At 41.6% G+C, this 16,011-nt stretch overlaps 1 protein-coding gene across 2 annotated transcripts in view; it reads right to left on the bottom strand.

Annotated features, from left to right (window-relative positions):
* Positions 1 to 16,011, bottom strand: part of LOC122846308 (SLIT and NTRK-like protein 3) — a 29,694-nt gene that overhangs the window by 12,535 nt on the left and 1,148 nt on the right. Inside the window, exons 1-6 of one of the 2 annotated variants that reach the window (XM_044143178.1) lie at positions 12,826 to 13,028; positions 11,442 to 11,723; positions 11,028 to 11,279; positions 10,684 to 10,799; positions 7,905 to 8,837; positions 5,423 to 5,642 (exon numbers count right to left, since the gene is read on the bottom strand). In XM_044143178.1, the coding sequence (XP_043999113.1) occupies positions 5,423 to 5,642; positions 7,905 to 8,837; positions 10,684 to 10,799; positions 11,028 to 11,279; positions 11,442 to 11,657 (1,737 nt within the window). In that variant the 5' untranslated portion in view covers positions 11,658 to 11,723; positions 12,826 to 13,028. Of the gene's footprint in view, positions 1 to 5,422; positions 5,643 to 7,904; positions 8,838 to 10,683; positions 10,800 to 11,027; positions 11,280 to 11,441; positions 11,724 to 12,825; positions 13,029 to 16,011 lie in introns of those variants that run through there. The other variant, XM_044143177.1, reaches the window with a different exon arrangement.

The following is a 16,011-nucleotide window of genomic DNA, read 5'->3' on the forward strand; positions in this document are numbered from 1 at the left end:
TTCTTTTGACAAATACAAATGGGAAGATTGTGCATATATGTATTCAGCCTCATCATCTCTGCAAAAACTGAAACCTGCAGCGGAGGTTGCACTACCAGCAGGACAACAACCTCAAATCTACAGATGTAGCTACAGGGAACTGGTTTATGTTAAATCATGTTTATGTGTTTGGATGGTCCAGTCAAAGTCCAGTTCTGCAACCAACTGACTTGAGAACTGTTGTTCAAAGTCACCCTGCACTTGTTTTGACCAAGCTTGCACTTTTTTACTCAAAAAATTAAAACTACATATATTATTCACTTCACAATCATGCACTTTATCACACACACACACACACACGCACACGCACACAGACACACACACGTGTATATATATATATATCATAAGTTTGTAATTGTGAAAGGCAAATGACCCAATTATAAATGAACCAATTTAAATTTCCTTTTAAAAAAACTTTGTTTGTGTGCTATATCTTTCTGTTTCCAAGCAGAAGTGGCTTTTAGCTTTCTAAACCACCGATGGCGCTAACCGTCAGCTAATACAAACCATACTAATGATTCAAACTGTGCAAACCAGCAGCAAGCTGTAACTTTCATGACCCCAACAGTCTCATAAAACTCTTTTCATTTTCAAAAACAACTCACATTTAAATTTTTCATTTTGTCACATCATGGCATAGTAAAAAGTGTTGTTTCCAGTCACTAACAAGAAGCATGCTAACGGCTAGCTTAGCAGCATAATTTGATGGTTCTGTAACATTTTGACCAGTAAGTTCTAGTAACTCTGATGCTGGCTGTTTTGGCTTACATTCATAACATTACATAAAAGTACATCTATAGTTTTGCTTATGTGTTTTCACTTAACGTTTTATATCATGTTGCATTGTGTTTACTTACTTATATTTATTATTTTTGCATATTCTTCATAATTGCATATTTAGTTTTAGTCATTTGTGGTTAGTTTTAAGAACTCAGTGCCCTCTCTTAAAAAATCTTCATGATGACTTTCATTTTACTCTCAAGAATTTATTTTACAGTTTGCACAGCCCGCTCATTTTCACAGCATCCATAATGTGCTTCTGCTAAGAACTTTGGTAATCGCCGTGGTAACTGCTTACTTTATGCTGTGTTAAAAAGAGGTGTTCGCCCACACTGGGAAAGGCCCTGAAGGGTAATGTTTCCTGTAAAGATCAGCTGCTGGCAGTTTTTTTTTATTTCTTTTTTCCAAGCCAGCACAAAAGAGAGATTCCACTCATACTGTGGAGACCACATCATTGTCTCTGCCGTTGTGTCCACCACCAGCAGCCAAGACCTCACCCGTCTTGGCTGCTGGTGGTGGTCAGAGGGCCCAGTGGCCCCAGTGCATGGCTGCCTTCCACCAGTCTGCCCCAGGGCAGCTCTGGCTACAATGTAGCAGCTAACCACCATCAGTCTATGAATGTGTAAAACACTTCAGGGTCCTCTGGACTAAAGTGTAATTAAACAGAGTACCATTTATGTTTTATTATTCACTGTTTAATAGGTAGTAGTTGTATAGATAGCAATGTACTACCCTTATTTTGTTTGGTTGTTATGGGTCACTTATACTTAATCAAGTTCTCAGTCATCCTTAACCTTTCATTAATTTTCAAACTCAGTTGACGGCTGCTGTTTATATTCATTCTCAGTAAAATGATATTTATTTTGTTAGTTCCTCTGGACACTAAGCAAGTCATAGATATGTGATCTTTGTCTGAGAGAAAATTGGTTTTCTAAAATATTTTCCTAGTATCAGGGAACATCTGGGCTCTGAACAAAAGGCCATGTTCACTGGAGAGCAGCTCAGTCGTAAATGTTTTCTATCGGGCAACATAATAATAGCCCTGGTTCTGTCCGTGCTCTGTGCGTGATCTCAGGTGCACAGTACCAAGATTTGACATCCATCTCATTCCAGGGATTGGATTTTTATTTTATTTTTTTTACAGATCTACTGTTACAGTCTCTTAGAGTGATGGCTAAAAGCTTATTGTCTTTCTGTACGGTCTCTGAGTTTTTTTTTTTAAAATGCCAGCTACATCCAACCCCAACATTTCCAGGCTTTCTGAAAAGCTAACCACTTGACTTCCTTTAAATTCAGACACCATGGATATTTATTACCCTTATACCTCTCACACACACACACACACACACACGCACACACACACACACGCACACACAAAAAAACCCAACCTCAAGTTTTGACTGAGAGTGAGATTTTTAGCAGGGACATGGGCACTTTTAACACTGGTGCCAGGACATATATGAATAATTCAGCAGTGATTACAGTGGATACCTTCCCTCTAATCAGTCAGAAAACCTCCCAAAATGCTCCACTGTCTGCCTCCGTCTCAGTTTTCCACACCGGAGCATAATTGGTTATTTCTACACATTGTGTCAGTTGCATCAAGTTCTTTTTCAGACAGAATTGCTCCCCACTAAACGCCAAACCTGGCCATGGGCAACTTTCTTGATTAATGCTGGCAATGACAAGGAGGTGTCTGCCTGAAACCCAACATGTTCTTAGCAAGTGCCGACAAAGACATATGTGTTCCTGGGCTGCACATATTTTTGGCCTCCTTTCAGATGCTCCTTCACTTAAGCTGATTTTATTATATATATATATATATATATATATATATATATATATATATATATATATATATTATCTCCCTGTGCTTTAAGGCTCGGTTGCTCTTGTACTGGCATTAATTTTCCAGTTGAGAAATCACATGCACCACAATGATTTTAATTTTCCTCTTTAACGTCAGACAAATTTTTTTTTATCATTTTCTAACAGTGCGCTAAGGGAAATATTTTTCGTATCAGTTAAGTGGGTGTGACTGCATAATCTTGTTCTTGACGGCAGAGCTGACTGTAAGCTGTGTATGCTGCTGCTTTATCAGAATTGCGCTTTTCTTTTTGTTTTTCCCCAGCAGCTGGGAGCTAAATCCCGCTTCCATCAGTGTTAGCCTTTGATTTTACAGTGCAAACGCTGGCTCAGAAACACACAGAAGCGCCCACAAAAGCCCACGCCCCGAGCTTCAAACAGCCCACTAGTAAGCCAACAGGTGATATCGCTGTCATGCTGTTCTCTGCAGCCAACGGGTAGCGCTAATATGGCTTTGTTAGGGAAATAACAGCCCCGATAAATGAACGGATTCAGTTACTGTGGCACAGATTTCCAGCTCTATAATGGCGATGCAGCTGGGTTTCCGTGAATACGGCCCACTGGGTGCATCCAATTTGCGAAAGCTTAAATTCTCTTGAACATAAGAGCACTGCACAATAGGCATAATGCATTTATTTGTAGGTGCACGCTTCCTCCAGCAAACATTTAGAAACTGCCGCTAAACTGCCAGTCTCACCCACACAAACCCAGAATTGGGAGTTTTGGGATTTTTTTAAATTTTTTATTTATTTTTTTTTCCATCAAGCTAAATAAGAACAGAAATTCACAATGACATTCAGGCTAATCTACACCCACTTTACCTCATTCTGCTCTGGCTGTCTAAGAAAAGCTTACATTAAATTTGCTGAAGTCTTGGTTGAAAGGACTTAATATGTGTTCTTATCTGCGCGCTGCATGCCGCAACCAGTCATTTAAAGGCTGTGGTTAGATGTGAGGAAAACCAAATAAAAAAATAAATAAATAAAAAAAATGAACATATGCTGTATTTCATACAGTCTATTTACTCTACGTTGCATTAATTAAAACCATGCTTAAACACTTAAAGGCTTCTGCTTTCTCCAGTCTAACTCCTGATTTATTAAGACCACTTATGCAAATGGAGTCTATTGCAATTTTCCAATTGGAATACCTGAGGCACAAACAGAGTCTCGCATGCTGCTGCAGCGCTCTCAAAACAACAGATGACGGGAGAAAGCTCCAGCTGTTTGAAAGGCCAGCAGATCAGGGCCTGCCAGAAGTTTAAAAATGCAGCTGGGGCCTGTCAGCACTTGATTCATTAAGATGTAATATCGCCATTTGCAGTTTCTTTTTCAGCATGTTAGACCTTTGTATTTTTGTTGTATTTGAGAGAGATTAAACACGTTTTTGCAAAGTGGAACAAAGGATCCATCACCTCAGTTTTACACCTGACAACAAAAAACGCAGAATATAACTACAGATACACTCATGAACTCCAATCCTTAATGTGTTTTACTGTAATTGTATGTATTAGAACAACACCAAGTGGCACAACGGAAGAGATTAGATGAAGAATTATTTTAAAATTAGCACCAAAAAAGAAAATCCGGAAAGGTCAGAAAGTATTTCTTTAACCCCACGAGTTCATAGTTTAAGGAACCACCTTTTGCCACTGTTACCTTCATTTGTCTTTGCACATCCACATCTTTGCTCATTCATCTTTGCAAAAACAGCCACAAATAACTGAAATCAGTTCAATTAATGTCAGACTTTCTAATGTTGTCACGATTCGATTTAAATCTGCAAGAAGATGAACTTCTTGTATAGTGAAGTAGAATAACTCAGAGTTCTGCATCAGTACAAAGATAAAAAAAATTTTTTCTTTTTTTTTCATATACATTCCCTGTTTTCTGTTTAAAGATGCCTCCACAGGCTGACTGATACTTAGTTGCTTACGGTTTAGCAAATTAACTTTTAAGAGAAAGGATAAACTATACAAGACTTCCAACTACTCCTGGTCATTCAAAACTTTTGTTTATATCAACATGTAACATTTTAAACTGCATACATAAACTAAATACATTTTTGCCACCTCTGACATTTTTTCCTCCAGGCTGCTGAAGAAGAACTCTCTCATATCATGACACTGCCATGACCATGTTGTACTGTAAGGATTGTTCTGTTAGATGCACAGTGCAGGGTTTTATTTTTTTTTTACCTTACTTAGCAATTTGCAACCTGGTCAAACAGTTGAAATTTCATCCTGCATAACGGCGGCATGTTCTTCCACATGTTTACTGCGTCTCCTACGTGGCTTGCTGAAAACTGCAAACAAGACTAGTTCTCCTCAACACTCTCCTAGAAAGGTCACACTTCTGAAGTGCACAGCAAATGTCCTCTAATATTATGCAACAACCCTCTGAGGCCTTTGTGTAATAGCTGTATTCTTACTAAAATTTAAATTGGGTGGACTTAATTAATTAGCTCACTGAGTGCAGCTAGTTGCACTAGATTTTTATTTAGGGGCATAAGAAAAGGGGGCAGAAAGGCATGCAAACAATTTTCAGGTTTTTATTTGTAAAAAGCAATTGAAACTAACCATCATATTAAATCTCATTAAATTCCATTCCATTTTGTGACTGCAGAATGACAGCATGTGAAAAAAGTTCACCGAATACTTTTGCAAGGCACTGTACCCCATCGCCTCCCCCTGCAGGAATCAACAGTTAGAATAAGTAAAATATGGATTTCCACCAACCTGTACCAGTCCTCTGAGGTGATCCAGCACACCCTCCACAGGCAGATGCTGGAAGACATTGTTTCTCAGGTTCAGACGAGACAGCTTGACTCCAGAGAATACACCGACAGGGAGGCTCCGCAAAGCGTTATAGTTGAGAAACAGCAACTCAAGGGACGGCATGGAGTCAAAGGTGCCGGGATCTACCACACTGATCTTGTTGTTCTCCAAGTAAAGGAACCTAAGGTCAGGAAACAGAAGTAGATATTATCAGTTTACAGCAACAAAAAAAAGACAAATGGGCCATCCTCCTACAGCATAATAAAACGGTTTATGTGCACAGTAGCTTAGTCCTCCTTTATCCCAATCTCGACAAATACGCAGCTGATTATTCGTGTTTCGAATTCATAGCAGAAATTTGATTTAATCTCCCCCTCTGCCTCTTCACTAACAGATCAGTACCAAATTATGTCAAATTTCACACAGATGTCTGATTACCACATTGGATTTTTTATTTTTTTTGTTTTAATTAGTGGAAGTGAGTGCGATATACTTTTCGATGACTGTCGGAGAGTCTGCATGTTTTTGCTTCTGAGAAACACGAAAGAAAAGAAAGGAATATCTTCTTCAGCCTCACTGTGTTGTACAGCCTGTATCTATCACTTAGCTGAATACAGAGAGATCTGCTTTGACAAAATAAAGGTACAACATGAAAAAGCAGCAACTGTCATTTTGAATTATTGCGTGCACCCTTCATCTACCCCCTTTTGGCTCAATTCTAGCATTCAGTCTCAGGGACACGTCTGCTATTTGTTATCGAGCATCCGATTACCCATTATTGAAGTTCAGCTGTTCTAGTTGGACTTGTGTTTATTTGTATCCTTTAGCTAAGCCCAGAATTTGCATAGAGGTTGATTTCCTTACACAAAAGCATCAGTCAGGATAGGGATACAAAATGTCTGCAGCAGTTTGAGAAAATATGCAACAGCAATGTTAGAAAAACGTGGAATGTTTCTCCATAATTAATAAAAATACAAAACAGAAACTGGTGAGGGAGGATGCTAATAGGCAAAACTGGAGGGACAGCAGGAATTTTGGGTAAGTTCCGAACGACAAAAAAAAAAGTCCAGATTTGACTAAACTATTCCTAATCCTACTGTTAGAACAAGTTTTCTGATGGACGACACGCACGGCCTCACATCCGGAGTTGAATATGGTGCTGGCAGTGGCATGCTGTGGGATTAGTTTTCTTCAGAGAGACCCAGACTTTCGTAAAGAGTTATAAGGATTATAAAACTTTGACCGATAGCTTTTTGTTTTTATTTTCTGCACTTAGTCCAGGCGCTCATCAGAATCAATAACAGCATGGCTCCACCAGACTCAGGACTCAGTTTGACAGGAAGTCAGTGAAAAAGGCTGTGGAGAGGAGATTCTGGAAACTTCTTCAAGGTAGATGTGGGATGTTTAGAGACGGCAAACAAAGAAGACTGAAGGCTGGAATCACATCAAAAATATGATTCAACAAAAGGTTTAGTTTCCAAACCTGTGCAACCAGGTTGTTGCAACCTTTTTATTCAATTTTTCTGCTTTGTTTGTTTTTCATTGTTAGTTGTGTAGGAAAGTCACATTAACAGTTTAAAAAGGTCAAAATTACTTATCATTGTTTCATATTTAAAAACAAACATTTTAACCAGGGTGTGTAGACTTTTTACATCCACTGTAGGTCCAGTTCTTATTGCTCACAGCGCTCTGTCACCATTTAGCATTTAACAAAGGCTAACGAGAGGTTAAGAGGAAGACATTTTCCATGTCCGCAGAGGATCTTTATTATTGATTAATAGTCAGATTAATGGCTGTAGATTTTCTTAAACCTGTCTGGAAATATAAAGACGGTGCAGCTGAAATCTACAGCCTAGGTGTCTTATCATTCTTTAGATAGAATGGCATGAATTTTGATCTGTTGTCTTCATTAATGTTTAATGCACTTACTGAAGGAAGATATGCATTATGTACAGATGCATCATCTTTGTGAGCTTAATCTGACAATTATATACATATGCATCGCTCTGACGAGCCCTTTTCCCAAACACAAAATCCTGCCATCGTCCTGACACCTCGCTGTCTTATCAACACCTCTGTATGCAAATGCCAGAAAACATTCATTTTCACATTGTCACTCAGAACCAGGCTTACAACTCAACTGGAGCATTGCATCAGACAGCGTGACGAAGTAATGACAAACATGGAAGAGAATGGGAAACCTTCATTTCAATCAAACTCCAGCATAATGGTAATCAACGTTTTCAGCGCTATCCGGTGCCAGGATTATACTAAAATTAATTCAACTTCTTTCTTCTTTTTTTTTCTTTTTTTTTTTTTTAACAAACAAATCTCTAAGTACCGTAAGCTGACATGTGGCTTCGGTTTAAAAAGAGAAAACTTGTTTGAAGTGCCAAGAGGGGAGGATGTGCGTGAAACGCAGAGCGATGCAAACACTCCTCACCTCAGGTTCTGGAGTCCCAGGAACATGTGGGGGCTCAACCTGTCCAGCTCGTTCTCATTCAGGTGGAGGGTCCTCAGGTTCACGAGGCTGGAGAAGGCTCCCTCCTGGATGAAACTGATGCGGTTGTTCCCAAAGTGAATCAGGTCGAGGCTGGAGAAGTTCCAGAAGTCGGAGCGGACGAGCTTTTGGATGAAGTTCCCTCCCAGGAAGAGCTTTCGGCCATTGAGAGGCCGAGGAATGAGCTGGGACATGTTGCGGAAACTGTTCTCTTTGCAGTTGAGGGTTTGGCCCAGGTCGGCGATGTGCAGATTGCAGGTGCAACGGATGGGGCAGATGATAGGTATGGGCGGCCGTGTTTGGTAGCCCGCCACGGGGGGGTTCTGGTTGGGCATCAAGCTGCGAGCGGTGGGCGGCGTTCGGTTGGGGGATCGAGGCCTTTTAGTTGGCTTCGGCTGCTTCTCCCTTTCTTTACGCTCCGCTGAAGTGTAGGGGGACGAAGTGGAGGACGTGAGAGTGTTCTGTCGGGAGCCGTGCACCATAGACGACGGCCTTGTCGGCCTGGCTCTCCCGGGATGGGAGTTGTGTTTAGAGTTTGGGGGCAGAGGCTGGGGCTGGGATCCAGCTGATGGAGCGCCTCTCTCTCCCTGGTGCTCTTTATCCGGCAGGTCAGCACACAGCTCTTTGCGGGGGATTTCCCTCAAGTCCTTTCCGTGAAGATGAAACGGGTATTCGCAGGTAACGTCCCCGACCACAGCCGTGTAGGGGATCTGACCCAGCCACTGCAGCAGCTCCACCGCCTCGCAGCTACAGTTCCAGGGATTCTCCTCCAGCTGCAGCTCCATCAGGGAGCGGCCGATGTACTGCAGCGTCCCGTCTTTTGCTAGGCTCTTCAGACGGTTTCCCCGTAGGTCCAAGTGAGTCAGAGACACAGATCTGGAGCAGGAGGGGGAAGGAGAGGCAATGTAGTTAGATGAAAGAACAAACTGCAATGAAAAAAAATATGTTTTTTCGTTTTTTTTAGTTGATGATTAGCTCGTCTTCTATGACATACAGCGCTTTGCAAAAACATTCAAAAACCCCAGAGCTTTTTCATCATTTTGTTGCATCACGATTAAAAGATCTAGTGTTTTTTATTATGATTTAATTTGAAAAACCACACAAACTGCAGTATGACCGTGAGCTTAAAGGGATGATACAAGGTTTGTGTGAGTGTGTTTAAATTATTATTATTATAATTTTTTTTTTGCAACTCATAATCTGATAATGGCGTGCATTTGTTCTCAACCACCTTCACCTTCTGCTGTGATTACAGCTGCAAAGACCTCAGGGTATGTTTCTAACAAATTTCTTCTCATTCTTCTTTCCAACACCAGATTGAATGGAGTGAAGATCAATTTTTAGGTCTTGCCATTGATTCTCAAGTTAATTTCTGCACAGCATATTGAATTTCAGTCACCATCTCAGAAGCAATGTATGCTAGGTCACAATCATTAAGGGTTATTAGGAGATAATATTTAGCTTAGAGTCATGAGATGAACCGCTGGCCAGGATTGCCCTGTATTTAGGCCTGTTGCAATAAGCAATAGATCGATTAATCGCACGATAAGTTAAAATGAGCTCAATAATTTCCCTTTGCATGGTTTATCATTTTTCTGTTTTCTCTCTCTTCCTACCAAAAACTGGATGACAAAAGTTTTCACTCTGGGTGTTTCGGTCTCAACTAGCCCTTTTTTTGAAGGACATTTTTTAGAGAGACTTCATAATTCAATTTATTTGTTGTTTTTGTTGTTTTGTTTATTTATTTTGGATATTTAAACGGTCTCTCAGTTTCAGTGGTAAATTTTAATCAAAACTTTAAGTCTATTGATCTTTGAGAATGTGTTCATGCAAATACTCTTATAAAGTTGAAAGTGGTGTCAAAACAACAACATTATTGTTTATCGCGATAACTTGTACGATAACTTGAACAATTTATCGCCTAGCAACATTTGTTATTGTGACTGGCCTACCTGTATTAAGGTACCAGGTCCACCTTAGATCAGTTCTGACCAACTTTCTTGTCCCTGCTAAAGAAACGCAATCCCACAGCTTCATGCTGCCACCACCTTGCTTTTCAGCAGTGGCAGGGTGATTGGGGTGATAATGCAGTGTTAGTTTCCTTATCAAACAAAAATATAAATATTTTGGGCTCATCTAGAGCCCTTTCTTTCATATATTTTATGAGTCCTATGAATTTCTTCTTGCCACTTTTCATAAAGGCAGAGTGAAGTTGATCCATCCACCTGATTCGGCTAAAAATGTCTCCCCGACTTTCTCCTTGACCCCCCAGCTGTGCTCCATGGTCTTCATACTATTTGTTCTTTAATGTTTCTAACGACCCTCTGAGGCCTTCACATAACTCACTTGGACTCTATTGTACTTTTTAGTTGATTTCTGAAGACGTCAGCAAAAAGATCTGAATACAAACGCGTAACAAACTTTTTAGATTTTTCTTTCTAAAAATGTTGAAAACCTTCCTTCTACTTTAATTATGAACCTCTCGGTGTTGGTCTATCTATCACACAGCTTTTTCAGTACAGCACGTCAAGCGTCGTGGGTTTAACGTGACTAATTGCGAAAAAGTTCAAGGGATATGAGTGCTTTTGCGAGGCGCTGTGTGTGCGCTACAATAACCCTACCTCAGCAGAACACTGTGACTAACTGTGCCTGGCAGTGATATTTCTACAGATCAGTCCTGGCATAATTAAAAAGCTTTGGAGTAAAATAATCAGGATGTAACCTGAACAGATGAGCGGGCAGGACGGGGATCAGATTGTCATTCAGTATGAGAACCCGAAGCTTGTAGAGAAATCTCAGAGCGCCGCTGTCGATCCGTTTGATCACGTTGTAGTCGGCCTGCGGGACAGAAAAATGCAATATGGACAAAGGTATCAGAGCTCAAACTAAAGCTTAGCAGCTCTCTGGTTCAAAAGCAAACCCTAAAACTCTTTTACCCCATTTCACCCAGAGCAGCTGCCACTCCACCACTGTTTCTGGCATGGAAACGGATTGTACTCTCACACTGATTCATCAATAATAAAGTCAATCATGGATAATTAGGACTGATTATGTCCTCGAGCTTACCTGGAGGTATTCCAGGGCCTCTAAACCAGCGAACGTGTCGTTTCTGAAGACCTCCAGCTTGTTCTCGTGGAGGTACAGGCGCTTGAGTTTGGCCAACCCGTTAAAGGCCCCCACTCGGATGTCCTGGAGTGCATTGTTGCCGAGGTTCATGGACACCGCGTTGCCAAGGTGCTGAAACCCGTTGCTATAGAGACGCCTGAAAGAGTTCCTCTGGAGGTTGAGTTTGAAAGGGCGGATCCAGGACTGTGACACCTGGATGATTAATTACAGCTCTGATTACCTAGTATATTAATTAGGGGGACGTGAACAATAAGAACGAGCCACTAGCCGATATATCAGCATCGGAGATTCAGCTTTTTAACGAGATGACATCGTCGCGAAGGCTATGATGAACGAGGAGGTGAGGAGGTTTACCTGGCTGGCGTTGGTGAAGCCCCGCCCGTCACAGTGCACGTGCAGCACACCCTCTTTGACCTCGCACGTGCATGGTTCGAAGCACGGCTCGTCCACTTCCTCCTCCGAGTTGTCCACCAGAGGGGTGTGTGTGGAGGTGGGTGTGGGGGTGGGACCGTGCGACGCCTGGGACAGGCGCGCACACCCCAGGGCCACCACCAGAGTGACCCACTGCATCCTGCTGCTTCTCCCCTTTCAGCTCAGCAGCCTGGGGCTACGGCGCGGCATCGGGCCTTTATCTCACTGCCAGACGAGGAGACGACGCATACGTTCAAACGAACACACACACGCACACACACACACACGGACACGCAGGATCCGTGAGGACAAACAGACAGGGCAGGAGAAGGAGAAGTCATTTCAGGATGAATCAGATTGGTGATACATCATAAGCATATTCAAGCAGCCTAGAAATAAATGTTAAATCACACAGACTGTTGAGCCATGGGGAAAGCATTTCATTATACGGAAATAATGATGTATAGGCCAGCTGGAGGCAATAGTTCGCCATGATATGAGTCAAAAAACCATGACAAACATACGGTGCCATGCAAAAATATTCACACTCCGTGAACATTTCTGCGCCTTCTCCCATTATTCTGATAATTCTGATTTTATGTGAGACACCTATGCAAAATATTCCATAATTGTGAAATGGAAGAACACTAATTCATGGTTTCCAAAATATTTTACACATACCCATCTAAAATACCTCTAGCATGCATAATGAGTACCTGGGAAGCAATATTTTCTAACACTGCTGTTCTGCCGCTGGCTGTGTCAACACAGCTAAGCAGGTAGATAACGCCTCAGCAAAATGACAAGTTGCCATCATAACCGACAGAATAAAGCTGAAACACATCAGTCCACATGCACTGCAAAACATTCATCTTGCATATTTTTTCACTAAATGAAGATGCAATGACAAATGCGCCATAAAAGACAGATGGCTATAATTCTCTCCCCCCAAAAAAGGTAAAGAAACAAACGAAAACATGCTGGATAATAAATGCAATCGAAACAGTTTCATTACCCCACAATAGCAGAGCGTTTAAAAACTGAATACAATCTCTGTATGGCTTTACCAAACCCTGGGTAGTAGCACCTGCACTCAGCATGTTTGCTGTAAAAATATGCAAATAATGAATTACTCAAAAGGTACAACGACTCATAGAAATTAGTTCAACACAAGTAATTCAAATGCAATGATTTCAATGAAGCAAGTGCAGTGTCTGCAGCTCACATAAATGATATGTATATCAGTGAAAATAAAATGGATGTGCAATATTCTTTCAGGAGACATATTCCATCACCATAACATAACACAATAAATCGTGAGGCCCACTTTTGACAAGTTGCTGTCCGTCCAAGGTTAAGCATTGTTCTTGCTATAGCATTCGCATCCTGATAACCCCTAATTATACACAGGAACACACAGCAAACTAAGGACGGGCTGTGGGGTTATACAGCAGTAATTCTTTAGCCTCTAATACCATAGCAAAGGTCAAAAGCTTCCTGATTTGGCCTTTCACTGGCTGTTGCCAAACAAACAACCATGAAGCACATTAAAAATAAACAAATTTTTTTAAAAATCGGCTCCTTCTGCTGGTGAATTGTACATGCCAGAACAACCGCCTGGCACGTTCAGAATCAAATACTGAATGCTTGCTTGCTCTTCTGCTCAAAAATGCTGCAGCTAGAGTCCAGTCAGATTGCATAGAGGAAAAATAGTCATTTTCAAGTCTTGCCTCAAATTATTTTTCTTGGTTTTAGAGCTAGACTTGTCTTAGTAATTCCAACAGAGGAATAAGCTTTGAGCCAAACTGTTCCATAACATTTTGGATGTATTTTTATGTCCTTCATTTAAATCTGCCTGCATGGTTACCTTCAGAACTGCCCTTTATTTACCTGCTTCTGTCTGTAAGCCAAACCCCCACCATGATGCACCAGGACCACTACGCTACATCTCTGAGGTTTTCACAGAACAGTTATTCATGCTTTCATTAAAATACACTGTTTACTAATTCGGTGACTTTTAGAGGCATGTCAGAAAAAAAGCAGTGTCTTCAGTCAGAGGCTTGCTGTAACACAGACTGCTGCAGGAGATCTCTCCAGCTCACAGCCATCTCTATCCACTGTAACTCTTTGAAGAATATTGAATTAGTCCATTGATTTCCCTTTGGAATCAATAAAGCATTTTTTGAATTGAATCGGAGTAAAGGGGACGAAATACAAATGCTCACCATGTTGTATCTTTCTTACACTTCACAAAAATGCACAAGTTTGTGTGGGTCTAAAACATGTAGACACCACAAAACATGTACATTTTGTGGCGGCAAAGTGTGGAAACATTTGAGCAGTGTAAATATTTTTGCAAGTTAAGCTGAATCCAGCACTAGAAAACAATGCTTTATATATAAAGTGGGGCAAACGCTTCATGAAGGGAAGCTGAACAGTCTCTTAGCTGAGGCAGCAAACGCTTTTATATTGCAAATTCAAATACTGACATTGTAAATGCAAAACAAAGACAGAAACATGTGGGCCAGCTCACCTGTGAATCACATTTCACCGCGTTCGGAGAGGCTTTTCGGACAAGTAGGGGACGAAAAAATAAATAAATAACAGCTGGGATGAATACATTCATCTGTATTTTCAAATGGCCGGCAAAGCCGAAATGTCACGCGTGTGTTGTTTTAATGTATGCGATATGAATATGAGTAAATGCAAATCAGATTCATAATGCCTCTGTCTAATGAACTGCTCCATTTAATGGGATGAATGGCAATCAGGGAACACAGAGGGGGTGTGTGGGGTGGGGGAGGGGAGGGCGAGGCACAAACTACCCGAGATTATCAATCAGCAAAAATATGTTGGGTTATCAACAGCCATCAAGGCCTGTCACAGTCATTATTGTGATAATGACAGTGGAGCTGAAGCACCGCTGCAAATCAAAACTCTTGAGAAAAAAAAAAAAAAAAACTGTTTTTTTTCAAAAGCGAGTTGATGTAGAGGCGTCGCGATGACAGGCAGGAGCACGAGCTGATGCTGATAGCGCTGCTGATGTAATAAGAGCAGGATTACCACACATCTTCCACGTCCAAATTCTGCACTGTTTTGGCCAGACTCAGAGGAGCAGAGCTCTCAGATCATTTCCGAAGGAATAATTTGGTTTATTTACATTGTGCCAACTGATATCAAATGTCGTCTTGAGGCGTTTTGCAAAAAATAAAAAAATAAATTGCAATGGATCACCATGTGGATGGATGGACTGAATCAACGTTCAAATTTAATGCTCTATTTTCTTATTCTACCTATATCCACACCTTGAAAACACTCCCAGCCCCCCCACCCCTCAGTCTGCATTGGATCACTCTGAGGAGGGAAAACGAGCAATTTTGCAGAAGTTAGAGAGAAAGCAACAAGAAAACAAAGATGGAAAACAGCTGAGAACGCAGAGTCTTGCACTGGAATATTTCCTCTCAAGCCTTAATGAGATCTAAATTGGATAAAGCATCTCGATCTGCTCACATAGTGTTGAACACTGGCACTCGGAATGCAATAATGATCATGATGGTATGGTAGCTGTAATCATCCAGCAATAATCTGGCATCGGCGGGTTAGAAAAGAAGGCAGCAGTGAAAACATCACCGCCTGGGAGAGGAAGAGCAATCACAGAGGTGATTATAACAGGGGGGGGGTGAGGAGGAGAGAGATGAAGGGATGAGTGAAAACCAGAGGAGGAGGAGGCAAGATGGGAGGAAAAAGGTGAAGGAATGGAGAATTAGAGGAACACCAGACAGATAAGGGGGGAGAGTAATGGGTTATAGAGTGGGTGCAAAAGGAGGAGGAAGGGAGTGGGATTGCATAAGCAGTAAGAAGTCAGTCAAGTCTGCCACTCAGGATGAGAGCCTCACAGTGAAACAGCTGAAATCTGATATTGATTACATCAAAGCCCTCCTCCTGCTCTGCACACAATGTACGCCCGCCTTCGGAGAGAAGCGGCTCCCGAGCCAAGTTTCTCACATGCGCGCGTTAGCGTGCGCCGAGAAACAATGCGAGAAAGGTCAAACCATATCCAAAAAGTATGCTTTTAAAGCCTGCCAGGGAACAGAAACAGGTGGCGGATGCACGTGTGGATGGATGGTAGGCTGGAGGGTAGGTGGGTGGGGGGGATTTCGTAACGCTGCAAGACGCTGCCGGACGCTGCCGGACAGCCTCGGGAAGGAGGAAGCTCACCAATCTGGGCTAATGTGCTCACTGACAAACTGGAACAAGACACAATAGAGTCCCAGTGATCTTTTTTTTTTATTTAAAAAAATTAGTATCCGAAGGGGGTGCACTGTTTATCTCTGAGCAAAAACAACAACAACAAACAAAAAGCCCCTCCCCCTATTTGAAGAAGATCAATACTCAGTCCAGATAGACCAGTGGGATCCCTCCTGCTAGACTCTGCCTTGATGGGAAGCAACAGAGTCAACACTCAAGCCTCCTTCTCAGATCAGCCAAGTGAAGTAGTCAGCAGTCAGCATAG

This window comes from Gambusia affinis, linkage group LG16 (genome assembly GCF_019740435.1).
Source record: "Gambusia affinis linkage group LG16, SWU_Gaff_1.0, whole genome shotgun sequence".
Taxonomy (NCBI): Eukaryota; Metazoa; Chordata; class Actinopteri; order Cyprinodontiformes; family Poeciliidae; genus Gambusia; species Gambusia affinis.